Source organism: Silene latifolia, chromosome 5 (genome assembly GCF_048544455.1).
Source record: "Silene latifolia isolate original U9 population chromosome 5, ASM4854445v1, whole genome shotgun sequence".
Classification (NCBI taxonomy): domain Eukaryota; kingdom Viridiplantae; phylum Streptophyta; class Magnoliopsida; order Caryophyllales; family Caryophyllaceae; genus Silene; species Silene latifolia.
In genome coordinates this window covers 8,271,439-8,283,912 of record NC_133530.1, presented here as the reverse complement: position 1 = coordinate 8,283,912, position 12,474 = coordinate 8,271,439, and the positions used below count along the sequence as shown (strand labels likewise).

The following is a 12,474-nucleotide window of genomic DNA, read 5'->3' as shown; positions in this document are numbered from 1 at the left end:
TAACGAATAAACTTTGACCGACCATAATTCCGACTAGGAGTTGAGACGTCGGTGACCTCTTTTTCAATCTGAAGACCTCTTAAAGACGGTCAATTTGAACAAAAAAAATCGTATTCTGAACTTGTAACCAAGAGTTATTGACGGTCAAAGTTTTTTTGCAAGAAAAGAGAGTACATCTTAGAAAATGAAAAAATTGAGGGGTACATAAAATATCTCAATTCATTTTTTACAATCTGATAAAGTGAATATGTTAAAGGAGCAGCATATTAGAAAACATTAGATTGGAATTCAATCTACCATTTCAATATCTCATTTACTAAACAAATAAATTAGTTTTTGGAAATTAAACATGATACAATCCTTAAATATGTTAATAATTTACCTAGCGGCCGTTAACCAAACACCCCTCCATCTCAAGGTCATACCCTCTTAAATCCCATTCAAGCTTAGTTTACGTCAAATAAAAATTAATTTCCATCCAGAGTAGCAAATATATATTTATATTACATCATCGGCCAAATTGCAAATTTAAAAACCTTTAATTAATAAAAGAGTAGTTTTTCTAACGTGTGCCCTTAGGGCACACATTAATAACCTAAATATGGTAAGATTTGCAAGAGATTCTCATAAATTCATATTTACCATAATTAGTGAGAATCACTTGCGAATCTTACCACATTTAGGTTATTAATGTGTGCCCTAAGGGCACACGTTAGAAAAACGCTTTTATTAAATAGAATAATATGGGTAAAAGATTGATCTTTATTCTATATATTATGGAGTCTTTATATGCCTTTACAAAGTTAGTTGAATGAAACCTAATAAAACTCTTCTTTATACTCCGTACTATTGTTTAGTTAGATTTTGCAGCATAAAATACTAACTTTATAGGTAAACTATTCAAATCAAAGGTTTCTTCTCATCTTTCGTCATGACCATGCTCGGGTACTACCATATTCGGGTTTGGTTGAACGATATTTGCCAGGTTGATATTGATATGACTTGGCTCCTAAACTTTTCTCAATTCGGGTTCGTTTGATAAAATCGATCAAAAGACTAATATCGTCTCCTAAGGTTCGTTTTGACTCTAATCCGTGCATCGCCTAGGATAGGCTACACTCGTGCTTGCAATTGTTCAAAGCACTACACGTAACCTAACAAATGCGTAAATCGACCAAAAAATACGTACTCATACCATCTCATTAAGGTTCCTTCTCGCCTTTGGTAGTGACATTTAAATATTATGTAGACGCTCCAATTGTTCCGGGTGTAATTCCGAAGCAGTTATTGTGACCACGTGAGCTTGTTGAATGATGTCGTTGATCGTCTCTTCCTTTCACTCTTTCCTGTAAAGATTAACAAACTGAGGGCTCGGCTTGGTACCGAGCGTACTCACTCCGACGCTCAAGTCAGTGAACTTAGAGAGATAAGTTGTGTGTTACTTGGCGAAGTATATTGTAGAGAGATAAGAGAGTTTATACCAGATTAGTGGATTGTGAGATAGTTTTCGGATCCTTTTCTCAATGAGAGAAGTGGAGTATTTATAGACTTTCACCTTTTGTCACGTAGTGGCCAAGTGGCAGAGCAGGTGGAAAGACTGTTCTACCCTCGGCCGAGGACCCATGGCGAGCCGGCTGCCTGGTTGACTCCATGCCGAGGGGACGGATGTGAGTACGCGGATATGCTTCTCGGGCTAATTGCCGAGACCGAGACCCAGTGACAGCCGACAGTCGCGTCGGCTAGGGTCTGTCTAATACGTTGACTTGCTGTCTTTTAGCTTTGACCTTGCTAAATATGTTGACTCGGTCAGCGGGTGCAGAATATGCCCCATCAATTTGCCATGACCACAAATTTGTATTTGTTGTGTTAAAAGCCTTACAACGGTAATATGCATGTATCCGTCTGATTGCCTAATCCAATGCTTCCACTTCCCGATGAAGATTATTGACCTACAAATAAGCAAATTGAAAAAAATTAATTACTTTGAATTAATGGAATGGGTGATAAAACGTAAACAATGAGCAAACAGGGATAAAAAGGGGAATTGCTATATCACGCCCCCTGTTTGACTTGTTACGCCCCCTATTTTTTCATTTATTCCTATTTTGACCTTAGACTATGTATTTAGTTAAGTAAAATATTTCTAGTTTTTTATTTTATGATTTTTGGAGACGGTTTTTTACAAAATTAAATAAAATTAAATCATACTCATTCATTCAAGACGATTTTAAATCGTTACAAAAAATCGTCTTGAATGAATGAAAAGATTATATCGTTTCAAGAATAATGATTACAAGATTTAAAAAATAAAATAAAATTTAGCGGCACACATAACACGATTTAAAAAAATACGAAAATTGGCCTCGTCTTGTAGCTTACAAGACACAGCCAAGGACCCGTCATGTGGATTACAAGACATGGCCAAGGACCTGTCGTGTGAATTACAAGACACGGCCATGGCACTGTCATGTGGCTTACAAGACATGGCCATGGACCTGTCATGTAAACCACGTGACACACCCATGGTTCTGTCGTGTAAACCACACGACATGGCCATGGCACCGTCTTGTAATTCACATGACACCACCATGGCCACGTCTTGTAATTCACAAGACAAGGCCACTTTTTTTTTTAGCAAAATTTTAAGTAAATGCAATAGTTGGTGGAAAATACGTCTTTTTCAGACCGGGTACATATTAAATTAATTATTCTAAAAATCGCCCCAAACTCAGTTACGACAAAGCGATAATTAAATCAAAAATGAAAAAACAAAATCATTTACTATAATACAATTATCAGTTATTGTAAAAGATATTACCAAAATCCAATAATTATGAAACAATAATTTAAAAAACATCTCCGATTATAATTTTGTAAAAACCGTCTCCGAAAATCATAAACTAAAAAACGAGAAATATTTTTTACTTTAATTAATTACATAGTCCAAGGGTAAAATAGGAATAAATGAAAAAGTAGGGGGCGTAACAAGTAAAACAGGGGGCGTGATATAGCAATTTTGATAAAAAGGAATGCCAACAAAGCAATTAAAATAATCTAGAAACATATGAACAATCTAGAAACGTGTATACATGCATATTACTTGCTCCTTGCATAAAACGTGTATTTATAATTTTATATGTATGTTAGGTGTTTGAGGTCCAACAGAAGCACTTCTAGTGGAATTCCAGGGTAACCTCAAAGCCTCCTAAGGAGGAATTGCGAGGTCCTGGGTTCGATTCCCTAGATGAACACTTTCCTGGGGACCTGACGCCCGGAGAGGGAATAATCCCCGCGGGAAAGAACTCACATGGTACAGGCGCCTAGCAGGGTGGGGTCCTGTATCCGGAGAGGATCCAACCTCCTCGTCATCAAAAAAAAAAAAAAAAAAAAAAAAAAAAAAAAAAAAAAAGTCTTGCTTGTGACGGGTCGGATCTTGCGACGGGTATTTTGTGAGTGAAAATGGGTAGAGGGGACAAGGTGGGCACCCACCCCATGTGCTCCTTCTCTCACCCTCTATGGGTTTTTTGTGAGACAATATGGTACCCGTCTCTTGTTTGTGACGGATACCCTCCGTCACAAATAAGAATTTGTGTTTATGTTTAGTGTATGAGACAAACACAAATATGTTCCGCCGTTACATACCTCTTAAGTCTTATCTTATATTCTCTTCCTATTGCAAAACTCATCTGATTAATTTTAAATATTTTTTAGTCTTTAAACGAAGTTGGAGTCTCTATAATCGTTCGAAAAAAGCTTGTTTTAATAATATAGATAAATAGATTATTATCCAGAACCTTGTTATCTGATAATAGTAACAAATGAAATGTGTAATCGTATAAGCATTACAAAACCGTCTTTATTCTTTACACGCTAAAATAGTTAATATAACACTCCGCACTTTGTTTTGTTGAGGGTTTGTAACAAACATTACAGCTGCAGGTATCAATGCATAATTAAGGTGTAAAAAAAATTAAATAAAAATGTCAGAAGTGGGATTTGAACCCACGCCCTCGTTAGAGGACCAGAACTTGAGTCTGGCGCCTTAGACCACTCGGCCATCCTGACTTTGTTGCTTATTTTGTTGACACTAATTATTTGACAAGTTTTACAATTGATGTACTGTTTTACGCTGTATCATAGTACTTTAGTTTGCACTTCTGCTGGATATCTCCAATCATTTTATGAAAGAATATTAAGAAGATAAGATCGAAAGATATGATGTATATTATGTCTTTGTATTTAGGTAAAATAGATATAGATATATTAGTTACCTAATGTGTAGGATGATATCTTGGAGAAGTAGGTAATGTATCTTGTAGGAGTAGTATATATAACCATGTACATCGTTGGTTTTATTCAAGGAGAATAACATTCACATCATATAAAGAAATTTCACATGGTATCAGAGCCCATGGCTAAAGACCTGGGTTTCATGGGCCAAAGTTTGCAGTCGGACGAGCAAAAATTGCTCAGTTGAATTTGTCCTGGTGCGAGTTAATCTTTTGGCCATGTTTGTACCGGACGAGCAAAGTTGCTCAGTTGAATGAATTTGTCTAGTCTGTGTGAAAAGTGGGCCTCACATGTGAGGGGGAGTGAGAAGAAACCCAAAGTCCCACATGTGAGGGTTGTCCCACATTTATACGTTGTGGACTCGTAGTCCTTTTAGGATCAATAATAAAAGATGTGATGTTCTGTTTGGCCTTATTCATTGTGATATATGGGGAAAGTATCGTATAGCAAGTTTGAGTCGTGCTCATTATTTTTTTACCATAGTTGATGACCACAGTCGGGGAGTATGGGTATACTTAATGAAAGATAAGAGCGAGGCAGGTGAATACTTAAAAAAATTTTGCCAAATGGTCAAGACACAATTTGAGAAAAATGTCAAAATTATTCAAAGTGACAACGGTACGGAATTGTTATCTGGGCCCATGCAACGTTATTATGAAGAAAATGGCATTTTATTTCAGACTAGTAATGTAGAGACACCCCAACAAAACGGTAGGGTAGAAAGAAAGCATCGTCATATTCTAGAAAAAGCAAGGGCGTTGCGTTTTGAGGGAGGATTACCTCTGTTTTTTTGGGGAGAATGCATACTTACGGCGGCTTACTTGATAAATCGCACACCCACACCTTTACTGGACGGAAAAACCCCCTATGAAATTTTATATCAAAAGAAGCCTAATTATGATAATGTTAAAGTTTTCGGGTGCTTATGCTATGTTCACAACAAAGATAAGCCACATGATAAATTTGGAGAACGAGGGAAACGATGTATTTTTATAGGGTACCCGCATAGTAAAAAGGGGTGGAAAGTGTACGACTTGAAAAAGAAGCGAGTTTTCGTATCACGTGATGTCAATTTCTTTGAAAATATATATCCATATGCTGTGACAACAAATGAAAAAGACACACAACTTGCGGTCAATACTGAGGCTCAACATTTCATTGATTATGAGGACTCACCCCAAGTCGTGAGGGGGAGTGTTGGGTCAGAGGAAGAAGAAATTGTGCTGGCCGAAGGTGGTGAAATTGTTACAGGTCAGAATGGGTCACGAGGAGATGCTACAGGTGATCCGAATGCTACTGATTCGAACGATTCGAATGGTAATGGCGAGACAGAGATAGGAGTGCAGACGAGTGATGGTTCGAATGAAGAAAATATGGGTCGAGGAGCGCGACAGAAATTCGAACCAAGTTGGAAAAAAGACTACTATTGCAAGTCGACGAGAGTAATTACCCACAGTCCAAATGCTCATCATCTCCAATCGAAATCCTCAAGGTCAGGTACGCGTTATCCTTTGTCGGATTATGTTGTTACTAATTGTTTTTCTAACCCCCATAAAGCTTTTTTAGCTAAAATTGATGAGAATACCGAGCCTAATTATTATCATGAAGCGCCAAAGGACAAGAGATGGTGCGAAGCCACGAGGAAGGAGATAGATGCTTTGGAAAGAAATGGGACATGGAAACTAGTGACATTGCCAGAAGGTAAGAAACTCATTGGATGTAAATGGGTGTATAAGATAAAATACAAAGCAGACGGAACAGTGGAGCGGTACAAAGCACGGCTTGTGGCTCAAGGTTTCACGCAAGTGGAAGGGATAGACTTTCATGAAACTTATGCGCCCGTAGCAAAAATGACTAGTGTGAGATGTATGCTAGCCGTTGCAGTTATGAAGGGTTGGATCATTGAGCAGCTGGATGTGAACAACGCCTTCTTACATGGAGATTTAGAAGAAGAAGTTTATATGAAAATTCCACAAGGTTTTGAAAGGAATGCAAAAAATAAGGTATGTAAACTGCTAAAATCGATTTATGGTTTAAAACAAGCATCTCGGAATTGGTTTGCGAAATTGGCCGCTTCAATGAAGAATTATGGTTTTGTACAATCATTGGCCGATTACTCGTTATTTACCTATAATCGGAATGGTGTTTTTATTGGAGTGCTTGTGTATGTGGATGACATGATCGTAGTTAGTAGTGACAATAAGGCATGCGTGAACTTTAAGGCCTTCTTGGATAAGAGTTTTGGTATAAAGGATTTGGGGAAGCTCAAATACTTCCTAGGCATAGAAGTAGCACATGGAACGAATGAGTTATTCTTAAACCAGCGAAAATATGCAAAGATCGTGATTGAGGAGTCGGGGATGGCAGGAGCCAAGACAGCCTCGACACCAATACAGCCGAGACACAATTTGGCTATGGCTAAGGGATATGTCTTGAAAGATATAATGAAGTATCATCGTCTGGTGGGTCGGTTAGTATATTTGACAATTACAAGGCCGGACCTAGTCTATGCAGTTCATATATTATCGCAATTCGTGAATGAACCAAAGAAAGAGCACTGGGAAGCCGCATTAAGAGTTGTTCGATACATTAAAAGAAACCCGAGCAAAGGAATTCTATTTAAGAAGGGAGCGGATTTACAAGTTAGAGGATATTGCGATTCCGATTATGCGAGTTGTCCTCTAACCAGGAGATCGTTGAGTGGCTACTTCGTGTCCATAGGAGAGTCACCGGTGTCATGGAGGGCCAAGAAGCAATTGACAGTTGCAAAATCCACAGCCGAAGCTGAATATCGAGCTATGGGAGCAGCGACTAGTGAGTTGATTTGGATAAAAGCTTTCTTGGCATCATTAGGAATATTTCATACGAAGCCCATGAGTTTGTACTGCGATAATCAGGTCGCGATTCATATAGCAAAAAATCCGGTATTTCATGATAGAACGAAGCACATTGAAGTTGATTGTCATTTCGTACGGCAACATCTGGTTTCGAATGACATCAAAACTTTTCACATACGGAGTAAAGAGCAAATAGCGGACTTGTTTACCAAGGCATTAGGAGGGGAGTCTTTTGATCATCTACAATACAAGCTGGGTCTCGGTTTGCCACGAGCTCCATCTTGGGGGGGTGAAAGAATATTAAGAAGATAAGATCGAAAGATATGATGTATATTATGTCTTTGTATTTAGGTAAAATAGATATAGATATATTAGTTACGTGTAGGATGATATCTTGGAGAAGTAGGTAATGTATCTTGTAGGAGTAGTATATATAACCATGTACATCGTTGGTTTTATTCAAGGAGAATAACATTCACATCATATTAAGAAATTTCACATTTTAGAGTTTTTTTTTTTTTTGAAGAGGGAAAAGTTTTATTATTTGGTATGGAAACACGGAATCAAATCACGAATCAACCCACAAACTATCGGGATGTAATGAACTATATAGTGGGTCGCCTCATTACCACTCCTCTTAATAAAACTAAAGGACATTGAATCAAAACTTGTATAGAGTTCAAGTACATCCGAGACCACATTACCCATACAATTTGAGGGCGCGTTCCTTTCTTTAAGCCACGAGATGAGCCTCATCCGGCCCTCATAGAGTCGGACTCCAAGATGATTGCTCGGGTAATCATTTTAGTTTTCGTACAAGGGATATGAATGAATGAATCGCATATTGACATTATCTCGTTTTTTGATTGTATCCTTTAGCAATCCGAACATTTCAATTTGCCACTCTTTTATTCGCGACTTTTCTATGTGATCTCCGGATACATTCCCCATCTAGTGTTCCACTCATTCTCATCGACACATCGTTATGATCTTATATACTTCGTAATATCGAGAGAGAAAAATAGGACGGGATACAAAATGAAACAAAGGATTCTGAATCTATATGAAACATCTAAATAAGGATGGCATAATAGTCCTGAAGCATTACATATGGAAGAATGTCCCACTTCTGCACAATAAGACATAAAGAACGAAGGCTCAGGCGATACATCGGAAACGCGAAATATGACAGCCTTATGTTACAAGGTACTATCACCATTCTTAACAGGCTTGATGTCCTGACCACCCCACTTCTGCATTCTACTGCTTGTTTCTTCAACCTGTAGTTAATAAACATTTCACCTGTAGTTAGTATATTGTCTCCATTTGACTTTATCGTTCAACGTCAGCTAATATTTTGTTGACGGGAACTTCTCCAATAGGAAGGATCCAAGAATAATTACTTAATGTACTGCATAGGTAAATTGTAGCGAGGTAATAACTCACCTCTGTGTTCCAGTTAGTTCGGTAAAGAATAACCAGCAGGATCAGTGTCTGCAAAGCGGTTCCGATAATCCTACCTCCCCAGATACCCTGCACATTCACCGGAGGCTTTATATTTCAGAGACGGACAAAGAAAAAATAGAACTATCCACAATCAACAATAGAAAGGGAACTTAAGGACCTGTACTCCCAGATTCGCTACATAGCCGAGTAAGTATCCAACAGGAATTCCAAATGCATAATAGCAACCCAAGTTTATATATGCCACAAGCGCTTGCCATCCCCCTCCGATAGCAACACCTACAATATTTACAATCAAGATTAACTTTATTGACGGAAATTTCCCATGATACCCCTTAATTTTGTCAGATTTCCCATGATACCCTGTTTTAAAGAATCTGCCTATGGTATCGTTGAGGTTCCATTTTTGTGCCCAAGGTACCCTTAATGTAACAGTCGTTAAATACAGGTTAAGTTGATGATGTGGCAATAAATTAGTAATTGAAAATTACGGTAATTAATTTCCCGTGGTACCCTTAATTTTGTGAGATTTCCCATAGTACCCCTACTTTTCATTTTTTTTTCATATTTATGTAATAATTTTTAATTATGAATTCATTGCCACACCATTAAAATTTGACGGTCATTAACGCTCGTTACATTAGGGGTACCATGGGGCACAAAATGCAACCTCAAGGTATAATAGGTAGATTCTTAAAAGTAATGGTACCATGAGAAATCTGACAAAATTAAGGGGTACGCTGCGAAATTTCCGTAATATTAATTGGAAGATGTTAGAACACATTGAATTGATGATGCCAAGTCCCTTTGTTATTTGATTGTTTGCTCTTAGTTGAATTAATTAGTGAATGAAGCAATCGAATGGACCTTCAACAATGATTCAAGATGATCAAGCTAATCAAGGAAGTCAAGACAATGATACTTTCCAAAGCCTTAGTCGATATATGTAAGAGTAAGTGTAACATTCTCATTTAAGTCAAGTAATGGCAAAACCATGCAACGATCTGTTGACATCTTTGTTTTACGGTACTATCATACGGAGGAGGAATTTTCGACCAAATGTTTTTAAGTGTCAAAACTTTGCAAACTTTAAACCTTAAACATTTGAATTTTCAAAAGCTTGAAAATAATCTGAAATTTTGGAGTCACAAGCCCACTTGTCTAAGCCTCTAGATTTGTGCAAACACCTTTTACTAAAATGGCAAAAAAGACTTGTCAAACTTCTAAAGTAAGAAAAGTTTTTTGCCATTTTGGTAAATTGTCACATGTTGAGTGTAGAAGCTTAAGTTTTCTGATTTCTTAAGCCCCAAGCCTATAAGTCTAACACTTACCATCACTCAAAGCTATCATTTTAATATTGGATTTAATTTTTCAAAGTGTACTTACCTAAGACTAAATCCACTATAAATAGAGTGTCCTAGTCACATTTATTTCTTAAGACTTCCAAAGCATTTATTGTAAAAACCTTGCAAATCATTTGTGCATTTAAAGCTTTGTTCTTCAAGTGTTTGCAAAACGTTTTTCGATTTTAAGTCTTCAAAATTGTTTTCAAAAAAGTCAAAACCTCCAAGTATCGATTCAGATCTTTGTGACATGATGAGTTTGTTCCATGATTCTCGTGTTAGATCTTCATTGTAATCTCCATGTTCATTTGAGTGAACTCTTGAGATTCAAGATTCTGTAACACCTTGAGATAGAACCCATAAACTCTTGAAGCGGAGTAGCTTTAAGTTTGAGTGCAACCGGAGTAGGTTGGCGAGTTATTTTCATTGTAAGGGGTTTAGTAAGTTTGAGTAAATTTCTAAACAAGCAATAAAATAACGGTTGGACGTAGGCCTCGGAGTAGAGGCTGAACCAATTTTTAAAATGTCGTTTGTTTGTTCATTTACTTTTACGTTCTTCCACTTTGCTATTTCTCGCATGTACCTAATCAAGTTACAGTGTCACAGTCACCTATATCTTGTGACATAGAATCATTTTGTACCTTCTTGTGAACTTACATTCAATTAAGTTTCTCAAGTCTTGTACTTCTTTATTCTTAGCTTAAAGTAGTTAATTAATTAAGTTAAGGATAAAATTTTTAAAAGGTACACCTAATTCACCCCCTCCCCCTCTTAGGTGTTAATCGTTCTTAACTCTTCAGAAGATGCCAACGAAAACAATAAAAGGCATGTTCAGTACCTGATATGACGGGCTGAACGCTATTAAGAACCATGGTGACCCCAAGAAGCCAAGCAAGTTTGGAAACTGCTAGCTTTAGTACCTCACTGTCGGTGTAAATGATTGCAAAATGGTTCTTAGCAACAAGGACTACTACCATGCATACAAGTCCGATAATTAAAGACTGAAAAACTGCTGTAAAGACACTGTACTTGGCCGCCCTTGGACGATGCATTCCTAGCTCATTTGATACTCGAACACTACATAATAGTAACCAAAAACCATTTCAGAAATCGTCAGTACTCTTGGTTAATCTTTGCCAGGAAAAAAATATATCGGAGAGGAAGAGATAAATTACCTTATTGCACCACTAATACCAAGGAATACCATGAGCTCTATCCCGTTTATATTCATGCTGAATCAGAAGCATGAAATTGTTAATCATTTCTTATTACAGGGTCTTAAAGACATAAAGTTTTCAAAACGGACAAATTTTAATGATAAAAAAAGTCAATTGTCGAAAAGTTGTGGGGTCTCAAGACCCCACAACCATATATGTGGTTACGCCTCTAGGTATGATAGATGAGTTTCTCAACAGACAAACAAAAATTGCTAACTATATCCGCAACTCACCAGATAGCAAGAGACCCAACAGCAACCACAGCATCCTCAAGTCCACCAGCCATAAGAGAAAGGCTAGGTACATACCAAATTTCGAGGCAAAGCATCAGAGCTGAGGCAATAGAAAGCCTAAAAAATGCCCCCAAGTCTTTAAAAGCCGCCATTGAAAAACCCGTCCAAGCATCCTTACACCAAAAAATTACATAAATGACTTGTGCGATGACTCTCACCCAGCTCGTGATGTTAAAAACCATTGCAGCTCCGACCAATCCCCAATCAAGTATATATATGAAAAGCCAAAGCATGAAACAATGGCCGATAAAAGTGAAAAACCCAATCCACGTTAGCACGGCTAACTTGCTTTGTGCTTGTAGAAACCTTTGGGTGGGAAAATTTAAGGCCAAGGAGAATAAATTTGGAAGTGTAAGGATTGTGAATCTTCCTGCAGCTTCAGCTATATCATTCTCCTGGCCTAAAAGTTTGAGTATCGGCGTTGCACAAATGTAAAAAGGTGTGAGTGCCAGAGCGCTGAAGGTTAAGATGATCCATGATCTTTGCATGTATATTCCAAGCATATGAACTTGTCCTGCTCCAAACGCTTGGCCGCATAGCGTTTCGAGTGCACTTCCCATGCCAAGCTACATTTTTAACATAGACATGTCATAATCTTGCAAGAATAAATTTGTAGAATAAATTCATTCAAAACAAAACCAAACTACATCAGCTCAGTACCTCAACGGATAGCTTAGTCGTGTTTTGAAGCACATAGATCAAGAGAGGTTATTACTGGATGACCCAATTTATTCATCTGCATCTGTTTCATATTTGAAGAATCACATTGTATTGTGTGTTTTAATGGAGATTTGGGCTGGAAAGGTAGGAGATGGAGGTAATAGGAATATTTATAATAGTTGGGTCTCAACCATCACCTTAAGGTTTTGGTTGAGATGGTTCATCTATCATGGTATCAGAGCCAACCTCAAAACTCCTCAAAAACTCGAAGTGGAAACCAAGCACACGGTACGGGGGAGCCGGTGCACAACTAACCACTCTTCAAGCCCAACGGGCATTTGAGTGAGGGAGCGTAATAGGAATATTTATA

The 12,474-nt window shown here is 37.7% G+C and overlaps 1 protein-coding gene and 1 non-coding gene across 2 annotated transcripts; both read right to left on the bottom strand.

Moving 5' to 3' along the window:
• Nucleotides 1-3,981: 3,981 nt before the first annotated feature.
• On the bottom strand, nucleotides 3,982-4,065 carry TRNAL-CAA (transfer RNA leucine (anticodon CAA)). The gene has a single exon. It is a non-coding gene; the product is annotated as a tRNA-Leu (tRNA).
• A 4,209-nt stretch (nucleotides 4,066-8,274) lies between these two features.
• LOC141656627 (protein DETOXIFICATION 35-like) lies at nucleotides 8,275-12,173 on the bottom strand. Its single transcript, XM_074463583.1, has 7 exons — nucleotides 12,105-12,173; nucleotides 11,385-12,010; nucleotides 11,110-11,166; nucleotides 10,773-11,011; nucleotides 8,752-8,870; nucleotides 8,574-8,660; nucleotides 8,275-8,407 (listed from the first exon to the last, which is right to left on the bottom strand). The coding sequence occupies exons 2-7, from the start codon at nucleotides 12,002-12,004 to the stop codon at nucleotides 8,327-8,329; spliced, it is 1,203 nt and encodes a 400-aa protein (XP_074319684.1). The 5' UTR covers nucleotides 12,005-12,010; nucleotides 12,105-12,173; the 3' UTR covers nucleotides 8,275-8,326.
• Between the last annotated feature and the right edge of the window lie 301 nt (nucleotides 12,174-12,474).